At 38.0% G+C, this 22,853-nt stretch overlaps 1 protein-coding gene across 2 annotated transcripts in view; it reads right to left on the minus strand.

Moving 5' to 3' along the window:
* Positions 1 to 22,853, minus strand: part of KIFAP3 (kinesin associated protein 3) — a 71,375-nt gene that overhangs the window by 34,728 nt on the left and 13,794 nt on the right. For both annotated transcript variants that reach the window (XM_059821800.1, XM_059821799.1), the window contains 7 exons: positions 21,829 to 21,991; positions 8,440 to 8,540; positions 3,853 to 3,961; positions 2,401 to 2,513; positions 1,279 to 1,444; positions 940 to 1,065; positions 446 to 544 (listed from right to left, as the gene is read on the minus strand). In XM_059821800.1, coding sequence (XP_059677783.1) covers positions 446 to 544; positions 940 to 1,065; positions 1,279 to 1,444; positions 2,401 to 2,513; positions 3,853 to 3,961; positions 8,440 to 8,540; positions 21,829 to 21,991 — 877 coding nt within the window. The remainder of the gene's footprint in view (positions 1 to 445; positions 545 to 939; positions 1,066 to 1,278; positions 1,445 to 2,400; positions 2,514 to 3,852; positions 3,962 to 8,439; positions 8,541 to 21,828; positions 21,992 to 22,853) is intronic.

Genomic DNA, 22,853 nt, shown 5'->3' on the forward strand with positions numbered 1-22,853 from the left:
GCATTTTTTGTCTGGACAAAAAGAGAATGCCATTAAAGTATTTTAATGCACATAACTTCACATTATGCAATATATATGTATAATGGTGCAGTGCAAGAAGTTTGTCTATGCTCTATGTAAGTTTTGCTACAGACTATGATTTTGACTATGATTTGCAAAACAAATTCATACAGTAATTCAGATTGGATAGGAACTAATGGGTCATCTGGTCCAGTGATTCCCCTCCTACCCCCCTCCCTGTTTCAAAGCAAACTAACTTCTAGTCCTTACTACTAATCTTGCAGTCCCTCTACATGCCTAGGCTGCTTGGATTTTTTCGTCAACTGAAATAAACCATTTACAAAGAAACCTCTGAGATCAGGCGGTTTATGCAAGAGAAATATAGGCCAAATACCAGTGATGTTCAAGAGCTATAATTCTAGATGTTTAATCTTTAAAAGGATACGGGTTTCCTTGATAATGACATCTCTGGTGGCTTGGTGGAAGACCATCTGATAAAATACATAGATGATCTGGCAGACAAACTCATCATCTTCCTGCTGAGCTGCAAGGAAAAAACCCCACAATTTCAGATCTCACAACTAGAAGCTCTCGACACTTAGAGAAAGCCCAGCTCTTACATGTCAGCTAGACAGTTCAGTGGTACACATGAGATTTCATCTCCTGACAACATAAAATGAGTGTTTTCTTCTCTGTTCCAGTCAAGTAGAAAGACCACAGATTGCAGCAAGAAGTGTGGAGGTGTGGGAAAAATCAAATCTGGTACACTGCTAGTAAGTATCTCTCTATCAATAACAGAGTAGTTACTTATCCCTTCATATACAAAACACCTACCCCTGCCTTGCAGAGAAAATGAATGGTGCATTCAGTTACAGCACAGCTACATCAACTAAACTTCTCTGAAAATCAAGACCTGAAAAGTCAAATATGGCAATATACCATTTAGAAGCTCAATAAGCGCAGGGATGATTCCAGATTTCGCCAGCAGAGCAGCACAAGAGTCATCCATAGAAACTGTTCCAATCATTATCACCACTTCCAAAACAAGGTCATCTTCTGCAGAACCTGGTAAGTCAGAGGGCAGAAAGTGTTACCTCTTAGAAATTCTTAATCTCATTGCAGTTGTATATTTATCTGTGGATAGGATTCTGTTCTTCAGTGCTATGTTTCCCCAAACAATCACAAATTATAAAGGTAAACAGACTCTACTCTGAAAGGGCAGTCTAAATATTCTTCAAGAGACTCTACTTTGAAACACTAACCAAACTTTGTACAGACCTGGTTTTAATTTATCCTTGAGGTACGGAACCAGTTTGTACTCTTTCAGAACAAGTTCCCAGTCCAGATCTGGTAAAGTCAAATTTGCAAGTGTTCCCAGGCATTCAATCACAAATTCCTCCTCTTCATCATTTGATATTTGAGCTGCTAGATCACCAACATAATCCTAAAGAAAATACAGCAACAAACTTTACAGGTGAATAATCTGGGGTTCGGAAGAACTCACAACTTGGTCAAATCAAAACTAGTTCTCAAAAGAACACTAAGGAGACTTTTCTCCTGAAATGAGGGCTAATAAGGCAGTTTCAATTTCAGTTGTAGAATAATCCAAGAAAACATTTCAGCATTCTTCCTTTCCATCCTTTCACTTTCAAGAGATGTAGATGATTTGTTCAGATGTTCCAAAAGTAGCTACTACACACACAGTCTGAGAAAGCTTTTAGAAAATAAGGGAAAGATGATAGCAAATACCATACTGCATTAATGACAGTAATGGAATCATCTTCCTAAAGATTCTAAAAAATAACTGCAAGATTTTCTGGGGACATGAACAGGGGAATCACGGATTCTACTTACTAATTCCATACTGCTTTAAGACAATTTTATATTCAGTCCTCATTTTAACAGTACATTTTAAATTTCCACAATCAGGATGTTGTGTTCCCCCCCCCTTCTTTTGAAAGGGCAGCTTTACATGGTTAACAATATTAAGTATTCAAAATTTTAAAATATCCACTTATACAAAACACTTGGCACAGGGGAAAAAAACCACTTTATTTTGCCTTCTAGCTCTAAAAGCAGCAATTTAGGATAACCATTAATTGTTATGGTGTACACTCCAGCAGTTGGGGTGGGGGGTTTTTTCTTTGCTTGTTTTTATGTATTTGTTTTGGAACAGGGACTTACTGGATACAGCTGAAGATCTGTTTTGCCTGTAGTGAGGGATCCAAACCCTGATCTACCAACTAAGATAGCCTTATAAAACAAAACATAAATCAATGCATGACAGCCAAGAAAACTTAAACTGGACACCCTGTAAAGACAAAACACAGCAGCTCTCCAAAGCCAGTCTTTTCCAGTAGGAAGAATAAGAGATCACATTAGGTAATAAGTAATACTTGCAATAAACAGGCTTTTAGTTGGCCCATCATGTTGTGAAATATTCCGGATCATCTTCATTAACAAAGGGTCCTTAAATTTCAAAGCCCGCTTCATTAGCATTTTCAAACCATTTCCTGAAAAGAAACAAACACTTAGGAAATCCTCCAAATTAAAAAAAATGAGGAAAGTATTGGCTGATCAAAAAACAACACCACACACAAAAAACTCCAGGTTTAACTTCTAGAAGTTTAAAAGGAAAAAGTGAAGAATCTAAGCAGGAACTATTTTATTCTTCCAAGTTTAAGTTGAAAAGACCAGACCTGCTCTGTATAAATTCTATAGTTTCTCTAAAACAACTACTATGACCATATGTACACTGGTGGGACACTTAAAAAGTCAGATAAATAACTAAATGCTTCAGGTGTGCTCTAGTTACTTATTCAGACCAAGAAAGGTTCTAGATCTGAACCATTATCCTATCATCAAGAGCAGTTAATGGAGATGTAGCACTGCTGTTGCTGCTAGCTCAGTGACTTCTCTCCCCACTCCATGGAATAAATACATTGTTATGGTTTTAAAAGATTTTTTTACCAGTCATGTAGATTATTATGTGGGAATACACGACAGACATACACAGACCTGAAGTACTTGATTGCACAGGGCAAGCCCTACTGTTACCGTTATGTTTCCAAAAGATCACCTTGCCTATCTAGTAAGTGCTACTAGCTGGAATTTCATTTCTACTTTTAATATAAAACCAGATCTCCCTGCTCCCCCTTCTACAGAGCTATTCACAGAATTTTAAAGGGGAATTGCTGGCCATAGAATCCATTGATTGCAATTGTCCCTCTTAAAGTCTAGTACCTTACTGCAATAGTTCATAGTGAAAATTTTGAGCACAAGTAAAAATTAGAGCTACTGAATAATAATGTTTCACATAAAACTGCTAGTATGAAAATAATTAAACTTTACAAGCAATCTAGAAAGCTACTAAACAAAATGCAAAACCCATCTATACCACATAACAAAATACTAGAACCCAAAAGATGCTCAATTAAAAAAAACTAATGGAAAGATGCAACTAAATGACATCACTGTGCTATTAATTTGATGCTGGCAGGTGAAACTCATTAGCTGAAGATAGACTTCAGGCATCAGGTAGAACAAAAATCTTGATCTCTCCATACAGCCATCGTTTCCCACAGTAATGTCAGTGTGTTTTACAGAACTACATGCACATAAGAGAGATGTCGGCATGTGTGGCTACTCAGTGTCACTCCTGCCACCAAGACCAATTTTGGGGAGCATATGGCCATTTGCTTGCAATCACTACCCCAACAGGTGCATTTTATTTTTAAAAAATGCATATACACATATACATTTATAAATAATTCAAATATGCATAATTTATATGTAGGTAAATATATAAGTGTTGTCGTCTCCAAGAAAACAGTAAAATCTCAGTATAGTTACCTTCACAGATAAGTTGTACATTTCTTTTGTTAGCAGCAAGGTTAATACAGAAAGAAATAAGTTCCAGGTCAACTCGCTCATCAGGACATTCAAAAAGCATCTTCATTAACTGCCAAGAAAAACACAAACACACTTAAGTCCTTAGTCTTTCCAAAGCATGAGAAGAGCAATGTTATGATGTCAACTACAGTAGGTTATTTTTTTAAAAATTAATATTTAGCATTTCTACAGGAACAGTAAAGTTATAAATGTCAAGGACACAAGATGTATAGTTCCATTATTTAGGGATAACAATGCTTATAAAGTGCCAAAAATAGCAGTCACTCATCACCTTAAATTAACTTGGGTTAGTTACATTTTATTGCTACCACAGAATTTTTTATTTCTACTGTTTTTTTAAGGTTGTGAGTGGATAAATTTGTTTTGAGAGTTTAGGTAGACTTAATACAGGAAAAAAACCCCAAAACTTAGTTCCACAGAAAGTCAGATTAATACCTGGTTGTTTAATAAAATTATGACTCTAAACAGATACTTAATTGCAGAATAATTCTACTACTATTTTGCTTTGAGATTACTCCATTGATAGGTAAATTAGCTGTATCTGTAGCAACATGCTTTATCTTTGCAGCTTCCATTACTAGAGCTGAACACTACCACATACCAAAGACTTCTCAGTAGTAGTCCTATTCTTTTGGTAATGGGGCAGAACAACCTGGGTTAACGTAAGTAGACAGACGCCTATAATCCTGTTCCAACTGTTTAGTAAGTGTTAGTTAATTCCCAGTTGATTCCTTAGGTGAATAACCTATGGATTGCCATCATTTTATGGCATCACCTGACACCTGTATTGTCCATTACATCACAGGCTATCTAGTCTTGTTTTGTTCAATATGAACATTTTTTGAAATGGCATATTGAATATACAAATGTGACTCAAATACATCAGTTTCTTTTTCTTCGTTTCCAACCACGGCAGACAAATTTCATGGCTTCCTCACTGAAGGGCTGCAGGACATCACCCTATTTGTTCCTAAAACCTGCTCAGTTCATAAAACACATCAAGATTATAATGCAAAGAAGCACGATGACAAGACTGAGATTACTGGAAGTAGAAACAACTGAACCTACAGATAAGCAGGACATAAGGTACAAAAAAATGTAGCTCAGTTTGTGTCAAAAAGGGGTGGGGGGAGAAGAAAGCAACAGCTAGTCATTAAATGTTTGTGTGCTTGCCCCCTGGTGGAAAGACAGTTTGTAATGCATTAAAAACTACAGAAAGCTTGTGAACAACCCATTTGGGGGGTGGGGGGGGGGTGGGTGAAGGAACAATAGGATTGCAGGAATTTGACTCCAAAGTATTCTACTACAGCAATTCTGTATGTTTATCTATTATCAGATAGCAGGCTGTCATTCCAAATGGACTCAAAATAAAAAAATATTTATGTTACAACACAGTTATTCATCTCTTTTTCTGGGAGTTTCATGTACTGATTTAAAAACTATCATTGATTTCTTCTTCCCCTTCTTAAAAAGGTAGAATCAGATATCCCACGGTTGTTTTAAGAAATTACAAAATCCCTAATTTATTAAATCCGTAAGCCTGACAGTCACATAAGCGGGAATTAACCAGAGAAGAAAGTTGCCACTTAACAAGTAGAACACGAGCATTCAGAAATCACCCCCTGCAACTCTTCTGTTACAAAACCTTTAAAAACAGATTTTTAAAACCCTTCAAATAATTTGAAGGGAAACATTCTCATTACTTACACAATACAAAATCTGGAAATTAGATGTTTAACAAGATGGGATTACACTGTTAATTGCTGAACTACTTCTCTATAAAAAGAAAAAATATATCCAGTTTCAATTAAAGCCGTTCAAATTTTAAAATAATAGTTTCGTACAAGCTCCATGTTTCCCATTATGTCTTCATTTAATTTGATTGCTTCTTGTGCCACTTCAAAAGGAAGAGTAATTGCTGCCAAATAGGAAATATTAAAATTAAATTTGTTCTGCTTTTACTATGTCCATTGTCATCTTTTACTGATTTAACAGGAAGGCAGTAAAAAGACTGCAGCATGTGCAATGAAGAGGCAGTAGTGTTCAATCAGACAAGTCCCATATTGAGTATCAGATACCACAGACCAGGACTGAAATCACTGTGTCTAGACTCTCTGGCACCTGCCTTCACTTATTTACCAGTGACCAGAGGCCAACCCCCACAGCTCTCTGTTCACATACACCTCTGTCCAACCCCCTCCCCAAGCCCAGCTCAAACATCTTTGAATGATTATGCCAGAACTGCATGCCTCAGGAATCTCTCCTGACCGGCTACTCCCTAACTCTGCTGTTTGAAGTGATGCTCTGGTTTCTGAACTTCAGCAGATAATGGCGGACAGGAGCAAAGGGTGCTGTCAAGAGAGGACGTTTACCAGCATTAAGCTGAAAAGAAGCTTATAGATCAAAGAGGGGCCAAACAGGACAACTGTGGTGGAAAACATGTGGGTAGCTGCGGAGAACCTTGCACACTGCTCTGCGGTAAAATATTAAATATCACCATGACATCACTGCCTAACCATGCCCTTTGATTGGCCAGGTTATTACCAATAAAGGCTTTTATAAGCATCTGGATGGCATTTGCACCTATTTAAACAAAACACGCATTGCTGAGGTCTAAACAAGAATGAACTGTTAATACTCACTTTTAACTGTTACTAGAATAGCACCCACTAACTCCTCCAATCCACAAGAATGTTTACCTGGGACAGCACGCGCAAGCCCTTGTCAAGCACTTCGCCTGCTCAAAATGACAACAGGGGATGGATTTTCCAATCACCTTTTACAACAGCTAAACATTCATTATTGAGTATTTGCCAGTTTAGATGTACACCTTTCCTCAAAAGGAAACAAACCCACAGAAGAGCACGTACTACTATTGAAAAGAGAATTTGGTTTTTCAGGGTAGAATCAGATGGTAGGGAGTCATTTTAAAAAGGTCATTTTCTTCTCCTGATGTCTTATCCACTTCCCCATGTTTTCTGCTACCTCTGTCGTCTTTATTAACTGTCCTAATTTTGAACATTCATTAATAAAATTTAAGCTCTGATTGTCCAGCTTGTCTTTTTTGAACAGGCAACAGATGTGATCTGTGAATAATTACATCGACCACTGAAGCATCAATAGCCATAGGTATCCTTTGAATTTTGTAGTTATAGCTGAAGTCCAAAGAAGACAGCGGACTTGTTTCCTGCTCCATTAGTCTTTGGATACAGCTCTGTAAGCCCTACTTTGAACAGTCACTCCCTATCAGAACAATGATGTTCACCAAAGCTCAGAGTATGATATCACTGAAGTTTCCACAGCTCTTTACATTTGGCACTGGGGATCTAAAAGCCATGCCAAGATTCCCTGAAAGCACGTCATAAGTGAGCCCTGACACACAGTGCATGAATTCTGCTTTGGCTGGCAACTGCTCAGAACAAAGCAGGTCCCTTATATCATGCAAATGCCTTAATATATAGTTGCTTCTTGTGGCAGAAAAGGTAGCCAGCAGGATGTTTACAAGACCATTTTGTAAAATGTACTAGTTATTCCCACCAGTTCTCCCCCCTCGATTCTCCAAAATCCTCCTGTATTCGGAAAAACATCACCATTTTTGTCATGAGATAATGACCAGAAACATTCTGAAAACTTTCCATGGCAACTTCCCATTCTGGATGTATTTGATGTTAAAAACATGTTTGGCAGAAAAGAAGATATCGTGGTGCAATTCTGAAAAAGCTACCGGCGAGCTTTTATACTTATGCAATACAGGCTTTCTCAATTCCAGCCTCATCAGGACTGAGAAAGTGATCAGTAAAAGAGGATTTGGTACTTGTTAAAAAAAACAAACAACAAAACACACAAAACACATACACACAAAACCCAAAACAAATCCCAAAACCCCATGATATTGTGTCTGTGCTTGGATCAAAGACTATGACTGGGGACAAAAAGTTATGCAACAAACTGTAGCCTGAAAGACCAGTGAAGAGCCTTCCATAGTTTTCAAGTCTCCCCTGTTGTGCATGCCTGCAGTTGGAAAATGAATTGTCTTGTTAGCAACGTAACACTGCTTGGCTGGTTTCCAGTTCATATCCTGTAACACTGGAGACGCTGAAATTTTGATACCCAATGGGATCAGAAAAGAATGCCTTCTAAAAGAGTAAAGGAAATACTTTCCACGAGGTTCCCTAAGGACCTGCTGTGCTCAAGCTTTAATCTGTTTCAAGCACTCACAAAAATCACAGAATCACTACCGATATTCTGTAGAAATTCATCAGGTCACCTGTATTTTTACCAATTCATTGACGCAGCTCAAGTGTTAGCAGCACTGACAGAGAATGTGCCACCGGTCCTTTTTCATTAGGAGACAGCAAGAACAGTCGGACTGCCCAATGAGTAGGTGGTTCACCACCGACTCAGCCGCACCGTGGTTGTTCCCACTTTCACCTGTGGGTGTCAGTGCGAGCTCTGCTATGAGTGAAGAAAAGACAGCGCACAGGGAAAGATGCATCTTACGACCTCATCATAAATAAAAGCACATACCTGTGGGATACAGTCAGTGTATGCAAACATTGATTTAAAGCGATCGTCCATGCTTATGTGATACAGAATACACATTGCTACTTGTTTGTAGTTTTCATTTGCTAGAAGGAGAAAAAAATCTATTAATAAAGGCCTGGTATTTTAATTATTGTAAACATTTAAAGGGGGAAAACAGAAAGCACGAAAATCCTAATAGAGGGAAAATTTACATCAGAAATGCAACATCAATGAAAGGGTCTTGCCTGGCCTATCCAAATAAGCAATGTATTTGTGCAAAGAGGGAACAAAGGCAGCACTAACTACTCCCTCTCTCCCAGCACTTTAAAACCTCCTTAACCCCATTTTGCAAGAAATATATTTTGTGAAAGGAACACTTAACAATGACAGGCTATCCAGAGAAAGCCTTCATCAGTTTCCAGCGAGGAAATTAAATATCAAATGTAATGCCAAATTAGCTGTAGATATTCCTGTTGAAACAACAGTGAATGCTGAAATGATAAAGAAGGCACAAAGGACAGGGAGAAAAGTAAAAACTACCACTAAAAAGTGTTGAAGGAATTAAGTACCTTTCTAGTAAATTACACACTGATTGTTTTACTAGCCTAAATGATAATATTATCCTGTGGGTGCCTTTTGTGTTTTGTACATTTCAAAGATAACAATAGCATATTTTCACATTAATACTTACCAAAGAGAAAAAGATTCTCAAGAAAAATTGGAGCAGTTAATGTGAGTAGGCTGTGAAGTATTTAACTGAAAGGTTCTATAAAACCAGCTTAGACAAACGTACAAGTGTTTGTTAAGAACAAACCAGACATGTTTGATTGTGACGCACTGCTGAAATCTGTGCTGAGCATTCTTTTGAGCTCTCCTCTAGCCCTACATTAGCAGGATACTGGCTACACATGAGATAAAACCCTCATCTGAATATTGATATTAGTTAGACCAGGATGTAATAAGGTCACCAACTCAGAACATAGTCATAGTTCTTATACAGCTGATCAGAAATATCCTACCTTCCAATTCTATTTAAGCTAAGTTAGAACATATCTGTTTAACTTTGGCAAAGCAAGAAGACCTCAAACAGCAACCAACACAGTTAAATTTTTCTTCTGCATACATCATTGGGAGCTGGAATTTCCTTTAAGCAGCAAGGATATGATGCTGTTATCCTGAGAACACAAATTCGTGCCTTTTTTCAACTGAATTACCAAAAAAGACCCATGAAACCCTCCTGGCAGTTGCCATACAACAGTGAAGTATTCTTTCCCATGCCAAACCCAAAAACATAGCTGACCTTTCAGATCCTTCTGGATTCTTATATGTTTGAAAATAACTGACTTGTATCACAACCTTCCACATACTTAACAGATAGAGAAAGGATAATGCCCAACTTTGAAAGCTATCTGGCTATTAAAATAAAAGCACAGACAGTACTATAGTTGCGAAAGAATGCCCATTCCGTTTTAAGCAAACAAAACGAAGTGTTTATTATTTTCTGCGCTTCTCTTGTGACTGGTCATCCTACCTACATACTCACTTGTAGTGACATCGTAAATCCAACAATTACATGAAAAAACTTGCCATACATACAGCTAAAGGGTTCTCATAAGCAAATACAAAAATTTAAAGAGTAAATTATGCCCTCAAATTTCACAGGGCTAGAAAAAAAAAGCTGTTTACACTGCTCTTAACACTTCTTTCCATGCTTCCATTTAAAACTCAAACATTAAGACTCAAATTTAACACTCAAATTGCAATTACGCTTTGCTGGATAACGCAGGAAACACTATGTGAAGTAAAAGGCAAACCAGTATAAAAGGGAGGAAATTTGACTCCCCAAAAAAGTAACAGGAAAATGAAACTAGAGTGAAGTTGGACCAGACCTTCAGCAGGTATGAACTGGCAGGCAGTCCACAAGAATGATGCTCATTTATAGCTGCTTAACCTCTGTCCTTCATGGGTTTTTTTTTTCCTCCTTATTTTTGCAAAGCTTCATTTTTGCTAAGATAAAGCATCAGTTAAGATAAAGCCTTACATTTAGTAGCAACAGTAGTTTATTTCCTCGCATTTGGCAATATTGATAATTTATTTTCAAGTAAAATAGCCTACTGTAGCAGCAAAGGCTGCCTGTTTTTTGAGAAGAAACTCTTTGCATAATTCTCTCTCCCCTTTTTTCAAAGGTCCAGCCTGTCACAATAACCTTTCTGATGCCTGAAGAACACCTTGGGTATCAGTGCCAAATAACAGCACTGCCTCGGTTTCTAAACTGCCAAAAATAATCAAAAAGAGCTAGATATTCAACCTAAAGTGTGAAGTGTACCTAGACTTCAAATAAATTTATTTTCTCTGAATGAATTCTTAATGAGTTGGTTCTTAGCGAGTGGCCCTTAAATCATTCTCCCGAACTATGTTCCATAAGGCAGATTTCATGACACAGCAAAGACAGCTATAGTTTCAAGAAGAGTTGAACTTAAGATCCTTCTTGCTCTGTAGTTAACTGACCCATTTTTCCTGAATTCCCCTGTCCTACTGTCAAGACAGGGAAGAAAGAGGGGTTTAGAGCATTTAACTCACAGACTCAGCATGGAAGTTTTTTTCAATTGTGAGTACATGGAAAAAACCCCGAATTCTACTAACCTGGAGATTAAAACAAACTACAGAACTGAAGTTAAAATAAAACAGTGTGCAGCTAAAACAGCTTTTAAGTATTTAATGGTGTATGCATTTTAAGTTTAATTTCAATTTCTCAGAAAGGACAGAATTTCAGGCTGATCTCCGAAAGTTTCACTGTCCCACTTTCCCTATGGAAGCACTTTGGTGGAGAAAAAGCAGAACCTCCTGACTTCTTTCAGTTGTCATGCAGAACAGTGGCAACTCATAATCCAAAGAATCAAACGCTTCAAGAAAATCAAGAGGAGGTGGTTGTTTTAAGCACAGCCAGCATGATTTAATGCAATTGTTAATCTCACACTCAATTAGGAAGCATACAGCCTATTAGAAAGTTGACTGGAAATGATGCATAACTAGTTTGTCTAAGACTCGGAAGAGAGCAGATTCAACAGCTACAGCGTTTTAAACACTAAGCAACATCTTGCAGGCTGAAGATTGTATACAAGGTTAAGAAGGGACAGACTGAAAAATCCACCAACAGGCCAATTGCCATCCTTTTACATAGGGACTTCACTCCCAAAAATATAAACTTGCAGCTATTGACTATTACTTGAATATGCCAGTACCAAGATTACTTTTTTTTAAAAATTATTTTATACTCATTCGAATGCTAATGAATAAAGCCTTAAGTCAATCATTGTTTAGAGACTTGGCTGTAAAAATTTCAAGCCCTGCGCAGTACCTGGCTAGAGAACAGCTTTCCAAAGCATCGAAGTGATACCTTTTCTGCTATTTTTGACCACTACTGAAGGCCACACAAGAAAAAGCAGACACTGCAAGAAAGACTTCCTTATGACTTGGTACAGTAGGCATCAATTATTCCCCTAACTAGAAAAAGCAAGAGAAAGAAAAGAAAAAACAGATCTCTGCCAAACGTGTTCATAAAAATCACCAAAGTTTTGGTGGGGTGCCAGAAAGTTGTGGCCTACAAATGCTGGTAGTTTTGAGCATCAAGCTTTTTATGACTGAAGGTGGAATAGCCAAATGGCCTAAAGCAGTAAGGGCAGCCCTGGAAAATAATGGCCTAGTCATTATGGATTCTTCTGGTATTTATGGCAATAAAACATGAATCATAATGAACTCATTGGATATTAAATGTGGGGGTCACAAGTACTTTGATAGGATTTCCACAAGAATTTACCATTAATTAAGCAAATAATCATTTGAAAGTGTTACTGAATTATCCTTAGTTCTTATACAGCCATTCCAGAGAAATTGGTCATTCCCAGCTGAGTGCAGTTAATGCCTTAACAAACCGGTCATTAACTGCAGTTACTGATTTTGTGGGAATTATTGTGTTATAAAATACACTCAACAGTTTATAGAAACAATACTTAGATTTTTTTTGCAGCTGTAGTTCAGCTGGAGCAGCTGGGATGGAAAAATATCAGGTCCCTCGGGCTGTTTTCACAACTAGTTTTCTGCAAATTAGAGAGGGAAATAAATACATGATGGGTTCTGAGTTCAAAATGGCTTCAGATTTTTAGCCTTTGAACATTAATAAGAAGCCATGTGCCAGTTCTGTGGACCAACGCCTAAATTCCATGTCTAGTTCTTACTAAGGTTAAAGATCTAAATGGTACTAGTAGCAGAAGCTAAGGAAAAAACCAAACACGATTTCTTGATCATGAGATCAGGTCCTACATTTTGGTTGAGTTTTAGAGCTTAAAATGAAAAAATCCTCCATTAGCTCCACGATAACAAAAGAGAAACCCTAAAGCTGTAAAACTGCAATGCCAATCTGAGTTGCAGCAGCAGCATTCAGCTTTCAAATGCTAAAGTAAAAATGAGAATATAAATTATGGACTAAATTATTCAAATGTAACACTATCAGTAATTCAAGTAGCCATCAATTCTAATGGAATCATCAATGTCTCCACATTAGATATGAAATATACCCTATCCAACTCATGTGCAAAACATTAACTATACTAAATCAAAACCAGAACAGAAACAAAGGTAAATACCTATTAAAATAGCAGAGTGAATCTTCATTTCAGTTTCAAACTCTGATACTCTCAAGTCAAATCTGCTGCAGAATTAAGCAAATAAGAAATCTAGATGGATAAGAAATGTCAAACTGAATATCAGATCTATACATTGTCTCACACTGATGTCAGAAAACATTGAAATTAAGAGTTTCTTCACATGTATGATAGTTAGCAGTGATCTTAGGAAAAAAGCAATAGAAAGGTATCTCTGCTTATCTCTATCCCATATTATTCCTTGCAACCAGCTCTGAAACAGTTGCACTAGGTTACTCCATGTGCGGTTTAGATACATATTGGTTTGATTTACATATGTAAATATAAATCGTATTGGATATATCAGTTTATTTTATCAAGAAAACCTGAAAGAATTTTCAAATCTGCTCATACTCAAGGAGACTAGGCATTGTAAATAATACATTATGATATTAATTACATACTAATAACCCCTCTTGTGCCACCTTTATGTTATTTGAAACTGGCTTCATTCCATAAGCCTAACTTAAAACCCTGATTTTCCCATGGTTGGGGGCTTTTTTGCTTTTTTTTTTCCTTCCCCCAAAGAACTAAGAACATGCCACATCTGAAACATGGATACGATTTTTTTTTCCCTAGGAAACAAAGAAGGGATTATAATGATGAATCCTAAGCCAAAGGACTAATAAGTGACTAATTTCGGTTGAGTTATTTAATGTTACAGCTATAGACAAAAATGAAGCTGCACATCTGGAGCCCCAGGCTCAATTTCTTTGCCTGGAACTCTATGCAAGACAGACTGAAAAATATACAGTAAACACCTCACTGCAGTATTGCTACTCATAAAAGACAAGAAAGCATAGCCACTGGGTAGACAACAAACTGCTAAATTTAGATATCTTCTTTTTTGAGGCTTGATCTTCCTACATAAAAAAAAAAACATTTTTGTTATTTAGGATGTCCTACAACCAATCATACTTGAACTCATGTGAATTCACACATAAATTGGAACCTGAGTGGTTGTAATATCCCATATACTGCACAAACCAGAGATAAATCAATTAGAAGTTCGGATTAGAGAGAAAACAGGAGGCAACAGGATTACCCCTGAAGGAAGAAGATAAAGCTACTTCTGTTTTCTCCACAGAAGAAATACATTTTGGGTTAGGCTATGACAAAGGAAGAAAGCAAGACACAGAAAAACAATTAACTACCATTATTGCAAGAAACTGGAACTTAGAAGAGGTGGGTTTTAGTTTGAATCAAACTAAGAAACCGCCCACTTCCAAAGTAGGTGGAAAAATTCCACGCAAAGCTGTTCCTTTAGAAGTCTCCACCAATCTACATAGATGAAATGCTATATAATTAAATGGAAATTTATAGGACATGCATAGTTTTTGCTGTATCTGCACTATATTTCATTAAACTACATCAACTGCTCCAATTACTATTACTAGAAAAGATTCAGACTTCTCTGCTCTAAAAACACCCTTCCAATCTTCTGGTTTGGAATTCAGTGGGAAGGGAAATGGATGGAGGTTTTCCATGCTCCTGGCTCTGTGGGTGCACAGCTCCACAGCCTCAGTTCTGAATGGATGGTGCAGCTGTATTTCAAAATGCTCCTGCTGGAAGGAGGGAAAAAAACCAATGCCGGATGCTACCTTTCACTTTGAGAAAGGGATGATTCACCACATTAAAATGGAAGCTGGTTTTACCCATGTTTTGAAGTCACTGAAGTACAAAGCTGATGTTCAAATCTACTAAGCCCAAAAAGTGGAGTTAAATATTGGTTGAGCTTTTAAGTTTTCCAGATAACAAGAATTAAGCTCCATATTATTCAAGAGATGTGTTCCTGTGCACACACCAGCATACTCTCACTGGCAAAGCCCTGGGAGAAAGGTAAACAATTTAACTGTATTCTTCTTACTGTGAAAACATTACAGTTTTGTTATTTAAAAGGTCATTCGTTGATGATCTACAAGTTTCTCACAGATCTGATAGCTATTCCAGAAAGAATAAAAAGACATTTGAGGCCCCAGCCTCACAAAGAAAGTTTTGCTTTATGCAATGAGACTACTTGAATATGTAAAATTATAACCCATCCTGCAAAGCATCTGTATGTCAGAGACCAAAGGAACAGAAATTGATTGTATCGAGAGATACCAGCACTGTACTCAATATAGTGCAATAAATTTTTATGTTTCTTCCTCCATTAGCTCAAAGGGTCTGAAAATAATACTATCTACTGACAAAGGATTTCTCACCATAGCAACTGCAGACTTGGGGAATCTGCAGTTGGTCTCCTGCACTGAAGAAGATCATCTGAGAAACTCTTAGATAAACAGCAGAAACTTGTGAGTTAAGATGTTTCTACATTTCCAAAAGGGGAAGTAGATTGTAACCTCCCCCCTTACCTCTGAACTTGTAAAAGCCTTGGGATCTATGGGACTACTACATCTGCAAAATTGTTCCACATGATCCTTTGAGACAATCCCTCTGCCTGCATGCTTCACAAGGACTCTGGAAAAGCTGCTCCACTCTATTCTACCTTGGCCCTCATACAGGCTGTATGAGGATCTTACCATAAATTAGGAAGACTAGCAGAAGTGCCCAACCCCTTCTTTATGGAGATTTTTCAAGAAACTAGAGCTGTTTGTTTCTGTTCTGTCATGTTTTAGGCATCCAAGTTATGCCCTGTAAAGCTTTCAGATGTCAACAGTTCACGTAGAAGATTAGATTTACTTTTTACTGTTAAGTATTAATTTGCTCTCGCAATATGCAAAGAAACAATTAAAATAATTCAATTAATTATACAGTCACATATTGTAAGCTCCACAGAAGTACTGGCTCAGGGAATCCTTCCCATTCATCAGTTTAGTGCATTTCCAACAACTCAGCTCCCTCATCTTTCGATTGCTGCCATATCTCCACTACTGTCCTTGCTGCTGCCATAAGCATTTCTATTTTTAGTTAACACTCATGAAGTTAATTTCTTGTGTTACACCAAAGTTATCTTCTTCATTAAAAAAGCTAATAACACAGCCAAATACACATGTGCACTTGTGAGCAGCACACCACAGTAATGAGCTTTCACTCACCTGAACAGTCAAAGGCTGAGTGTTCAGATTAGTAAGGATCCACCTGTAATAGCTACAAAATCGAAAAACACTGTTTCCAACTCTGGACAGTGTTAAAGGAGTCAGAAAAATCTTAGACAACAGACTTCAAAAACTTGTAAGCTTATATATAAATATGATGTTATGAATTTCAGTTATTCTTTCCTGATAATTCACTACAATTAACCAGTAGCATGAAGCAAGGATATGGTGAAGGTTTTTACCTTAAAGTTATTTGGGATTCTATTTCTGCTTCAAACACAATATTAGCGATACTGACGTCTCTTTACTTTGCATCCTATATTTCTCTACGTCAGAAGTCAGTTTTTCTTTAATAATACTAAGGTTGCTGTCTAATTCATAGTTAAGGTATCTAAATAAGCGCTGGGTTCTAAGACACATTGTGCAACCTAACTGACTCTCCTTAAGTCAGTTAGACATACTAGGTTTATTTGCACTTCTAATAAGGATTTAGAAGTTAAATTTTAAGAGGTGTTTTCGTTGCGTTTTGTGTTTCTTTTGGTAGGTTTTTTTTGTTTGTTTGTTGTTTTTTTTTTTTTAAGCCTTCGCCATACTCACCACAAATGATAAAAAACCTACCATTAAAATAAATCCCTTAATAATTACTGCTTTCCAACAGACTGGTCCCTGTAGTTGAACTGTTACTTAATGTGCTTCAGCCAGCCTCTACTATAAAGGAATGGAGACACCCCAGGCAATATTCACACAACAAGTATTGGAACCAGCTGCTGCGGAGCCACCTTAGGAAAAAAAGGTTTCTCAATTTAATTGGGAAAACAGGAGGAAGCATAAATTTTACTGCCATTAATAACTTCAAGCAATCCCGATATGACTTTACCTCACCCTGATGGCTGGACATGTGCTTTTTGTTAGGGTCTTTGCCACATCTGACCCCTATTGTTTGCTCACTTGATCAGGTAAGAAAATGTATGTTTCTTTATAGGATAAACGAGGCCTATTAAAGTCAGAAAAAACAGTGCAGTAGCCTATAAGAAGCTCCATTTTTCAACAGATGTGTGAAGCTCCATAATAAGTTCATTACAAAAAGGCCAAGTGAACTCATAAAGAGAACACATCTACTTTAAGCCTTCTTAAAAGAAACTTTCATAAAAGGAATAGAACATTAAAAACCCACAGCACTCCGTTAATTAGAGAGCAAAGTACTTCTTGGGTTTTTAAACAGCAGTCAACATACAATGCAGCTTGGCTGCATACCATATCAAGACTTGATTGTTAAGAAACCCAACATACAACTGTGTGGCAATTCTTTGATTGCTCATTAAACCTAACTTGTAAAGAATGGAAAAATATCAGAGGAATTTCAGCAGTTTCCAGAAAAGATTTTAGATAATAAAACTCTCAAAAATTCTATCAATGACCCTAGTGAAGACAGACTCTTCAGTGAGGACTAAAACAGACTGCCAAAGTTACCCTCTGCTCTGGCTCCAGTTTAAATAAAGAACTCGTAATAGAAAAGTTCAACCTACTTTAGAGTTGCAAACTATTGCACAGCCCTTGGACTTCTACGTAAGATTAGGTGGCTACTACTTCTCAGTGTGCTGATACTAACTCTTGGAACACCGAGAAATTAAGAACATCAGGCCAGGATGCTCACATTAATGAGGCATATAAGCTCGATATATACTGTGACTGGTAAAATTATACTATTGCTACTTGGGACTGATCACGCTGTATTTCAGAGTGTTGTATAACAAATGGTCATCTACTTGGCTGAATACAAATCCACAAAGCCAATTTTCTTTCAGTCACTGTAATCTGTACTGGAAAACATAACCCAAGATATTTATCACCACCTAAAATCTTTTTGAGATTGAAGACCTTGGCACTGTGTAACAGTTTTACAGCCGTCGGCACAATCCTTCTGCACCCCATGTCCCATTTGGGACCGATTTGCAACCGGTACTGTTTTGTGACCCGCCTACTTTTCAGCTCACCAATACCTGTATCCAATCAGCCCTCGATTTTTAAAAGCAGCTAGTAATTTCGAGCAACCAAGAAGAGACACTTTAGTCTGAATTCCAAGCATTATGGGTTTTTATTCTTTAAGCATGGCTTGCACTGCGAAGTGAAAAGAAAATGGCATTTCAAGACAATATGCATACAGTACACCCTAGAACTGTCCAGCAGCTCAAAGGGATGAATGCACACATCACAGAAAAAAATGTTTGCTTCCTGCGTGCAGCCAACCTACTCCATTTACCCTTTGAGCAGCAACACAGTTCCCACTGCAACAGCTTTTGCACCATTCCCTATCATTTATGTCCTTTTGAGAGGAATAACTCACTCATGGGTGGACACAGAAACCCCAGTACTGCCTGCCACACCCACATCCTGCAAGGAGCTCCTGCTGAACAGGGGTCCACCAAATAGTTTGCAGCCTGCCGTAACACACACAGCAGCACTCTGCCGGTTCTGCTGTACAAAATTCCTGCTGTTCTCATGGAGAATGGAGAACTATTTGTCTCACTTTACAAATGCTAAGAAACCACTCAGACACCGCACAAAATAGCACCCTTATTAGAAGAATGTGAATCACAAGCTGTGCATATATTTAAGAGAGCTGTACTAAAAATTTTGTATTTGCTTTGGCCAGTTAACTGAAAAACAAAGTGGATTTGGTCCAAACAAGAAGTGAGGTTTTCTTATTCTTCCTTGTAGACAATGTTTTCTTCTGTTTACTGCCAGGACATTTACTTTAGAAACCAATCACACATTCAGGGGAAGAATTATGAAAAAGGGTAACATTTCCCTTCTGTGCAACAATGGAAGAGCATTCCCAGGGATAAAGGCAGAATGTGAATCTGTTTTCTTAAAAGTTCAGCTCTACGCTTCCCCCTTTCAGTGAGAATACTTTCCACAAGCAAATACACTAACCACCAAACTCTACAATATTTGGAGCAAGTCAGTCCTCTACTCCACTTCACTAGAATTAGGCCATGAAAGCAAAATGAGAGCACTCAGAGTGAAGCAAACCTCCACAGAGCAGTCTACAGCATGCTGCTCTGGTGTCTCCTTTGAGGTGATGATTAGAGGGCACTAAATCTGTGTTTTCCACATTTCAGGCAAATGTCTACTTTAAACCACTTGGTGAAATCACATGAATTCTCACCTTGATCCACTGAAGCCACACTTCACATATACTGGCACATAAAGCATTCACACAGAGAATGTATAAAAAAGAAACATCACTCCGTAAATATAATTTCTAAGTATTAAAGCAAAGCCACCAATACAAAAAGCATTCTCCGCAAGGCCCTGGTGACTCAACAATTACAAGGTTTTCTTAAACAACTGAAGTCACACAAATCAACAAAATCTCTTTTCGTACCTCTTCAAGCAGCTTATGTAAAAAAAGACACGAATACAGCAGGCTATATCTCATAGGCCTCCATAGTTCTGCTCCAGCTTCTGATCTCAAGTCTGAAGCCAAATTTCCCTCAACTGCACCCAGTTCTTTGAGATTCACAGCATAACAAAGATCAGCTGTAGTTGATTAATTTGGGTGCCTGGAGGGAGCAAGAGGAGTCTTGTCATATACAATACTTCAGACTTGTGAAGAGAAGCCACGAAAACTAGCAAGTGGTGTTGACTGGCAAAGCTACATGGGGAAGCAGGCATTGGCACTATTCAAAAGAAAAGGCTCATTAAAATGGAAACCAAGACTAAGCAGAATTTCTCACGTCCATGCTTTCAACAGCAGCCTCCACACTCTGGAGTGAGAGGGAAAGAAAGAAGATAGTCCATTCCTGATAGATCAGGTGAAGCCAGTCCATCCCCTCTGCTTCCAGCCTCCACCTACATTTAGAGCCTTCCTGCTCCCAAGCCACTAAGTGTCCCTTGGGAAAGTAGCACATCTTCCAGAACTGCAGACTGCAGCCACCTCAGTGCTCAGCCCTAAACTGCTGCCTGACAATTCCTGTCCTTTAATTCTTTGCAACCTCAACGCTCTCCTTAAACACCTACAACAGTTAATTTATACTCATCACAAACCCAGTGCTAAAGACTCAAAAGGCACAGCATGCACAAATGTTAAATTTCAGTAGGCCGAGTCAACAAACTTGACCTCTTGGCATTAGGCATTGTATGGTAACTTGTCAACAGCTATTGAGGTGTGTTAGCACTTTAAGGTGACCTGCAAATGTAAGCTGAAGGGTACTGACTTGAATAATGTGTGTTTAATACCCAAGTAACCGGCGTAAAAGGGGCATCTGGCACATGATTATTTTATTATTAAGGTTGCAGGCTTCCCTGAGGCAGGATACACAAAGTGATGTATTGAGAATTATTTGAATCACCATATCAAGACGAGTCTCACGAATCAGAGCTGGCCTAAGAAATAATAGACAATATTTCTACCTACATTTTCTAAGTAGCACACTGCAAAATAAGTATCAAGCAATTCTACGGGGAGAAGCTAGGGCAAACAGCACATGCCTCTCTGCAAAAAAAAAAAAAAAAAAAAAAAAAAAGGTTGAACACTTCCAAGTTGAGGGAAGAACCACCACCCATGGAGCCAGCCAGCCAGTGAAGCTTCTGGAAGTACTAGAACTTGCTGTAGATTAACCTAACAGCCACTTCAGGAGCGGACTGTAACTTTAGCAGTCAGTTCTTTCGACCTAAACAGCCTTCCGCACAGGCCTACTTACAAGTCCAAGAGAATGGCATTTGAAAATAAATTCTCCTTCCCACATTAGAATCAGACACTAGAAAGCATATATTTAACTGATGAGTTTAGTCTAACTAATATTAAATGGGGAATTTCTGGGAGCAGGGACTTCTCAGTGATTTGTGTCATGCCATTGCTTGGGGTGACAAGCACCCAGAAGCCCTAGCCTTAGACCACAGTGCTAGCTGCTGTACAAATAAAAGAAAGAGACAAGTTCCTGCTCCAAAAAGCTTACAATCCAAGCTGAACCAGACTACCTAGCCAGATCCTCTCTCAAATGAGAGAAAATGTATTTCTTGACCAGCTTCCACTTCTCAGTTTAGTTTACTGCCAAATAACATTGTCTTGAGGAAAAAAAGTACAAAGAAGAGAGATTCCAAATACCATTTTTCTTCCTCCTAGCTCAGCCCAGAAGAGGGTATCAAGTACAAACATGGTTGTGGGGCAGAAAGCATAAAAAGACCTGAGGCATTTCAGAATATGTCAGGTAGCTGTTATATTAATCACCGACACGATTAAGGCTTCCAAAGCAGTTTAAGTTTTAATGGTATTAACTTGTATCCTAAACAGCAATAAGGCCATGTTGAGGTTGAATGTAAAATTGAGAAGGCAAACAATCCTAAGAGACTATACAAAGCTAGGGGAGAAAGCTCATAGATTCACCATTGCACTCCACTTGTTCCAATCACATCTGGATACACCAGCTGCACTGGATTTAGTACACCCCAAACCCAACATACCTCAGAAAGTTTTAACAATGTCTTGCATCCATGTTCCACACATTTAGGGCTCCACAATACAAGATCCTCATCTCCCACTTAAAAATCAGCACTCAGCGATGTAGCAACTTTTAGGCACACTGTATCATGGTGCATAGAGCTTCACTGTCCCTGCTGAAATGTCTATGTTAGAACAAAAGAAAACATACCTAGAAGTGCAGTGAGTTTGGGAAGCAGACCAACTTGTACCATTTTACTTCTCAGGCCTGTGTCAAAGGAGAGATTTAGTAAGAGTCGAAGAGTGATGTTCAGCAGGTCTTCATGTTCACAGGGTACCATTTTCACAAGTTTTTCAACAATATCCATTTCAACCTGTATATCAAGAAAAAGAAAAATCCATAATCCATCCAAACTTAGCTTTATCTTCAAAGTAAAAGCCCTCTCAGTGTGTTATATATTCACATGCATGCGTATGCAAATACATACCCAATTTGTACCCATAATAGTGACTGGCAATGCATTTTCATCTGAAGCAGCTTTGCTTATGTCTTTGTGGTTGAAGTCTTCTAGACTGGGTTACTGGGTAATGTTGATTAAAAAAGTTTTTGAACCGAACAGTTCGGATGTCTTGGAAATATTCCTCACAGTTGGAATACTGCACGAATGTGGTCAAGACATCACTTGCAAGACTAGATTGGGGGGGGGGGGCGGGGGGGGCACGGAACTTATTTATACTTAACACAAGCAACCCCGGAGCAACTGACATTAGAGTCAAGGAGATACCCAACCAAGAAAGACAGAAAATTGGCATCCAAAAAGAATTTGAGACCTTTCATTATGAATTTCAAATGAACCCCTAGACAGAACTTTGCATGTGCTCTCAGAAGAGGCATGCCATCCTGTACGTTAATTTAATAAAAGCATGAAAGTCATCTTGAAACATGTATCACTTGCAAATTAAAAAGTAGAATCCAGGAACTGAGGAGTGGTATCAGTTCCTGAGATCATGTTCACTTTACCAGCCAGAAAAGACATCTGAGCATTGACTGGCAAGACTTCAGAAAGTTTTTATCATCTTTTAAGCAACATTTCTCTGCTTTTATTTCACATAATCTTTTAAATGCATTCATTTTTTGTTTCACAGAACGTTCTTTGGCCAGAAAGAGGCACATAAAATTACTCTGCATTCTTCAAACTTTTGCATGTATGTAACTAGCCTTCCAGTTATAAATAC

This window comes from Gavia stellata, chromosome 10 (genome assembly GCF_030936135.1).
Source record: "Gavia stellata isolate bGavSte3 chromosome 10, bGavSte3.hap2, whole genome shotgun sequence".
Lineage (NCBI taxonomy): Eukaryota > Metazoa > Chordata > Aves > Gaviiformes > Gaviidae > Gavia > Gavia stellata.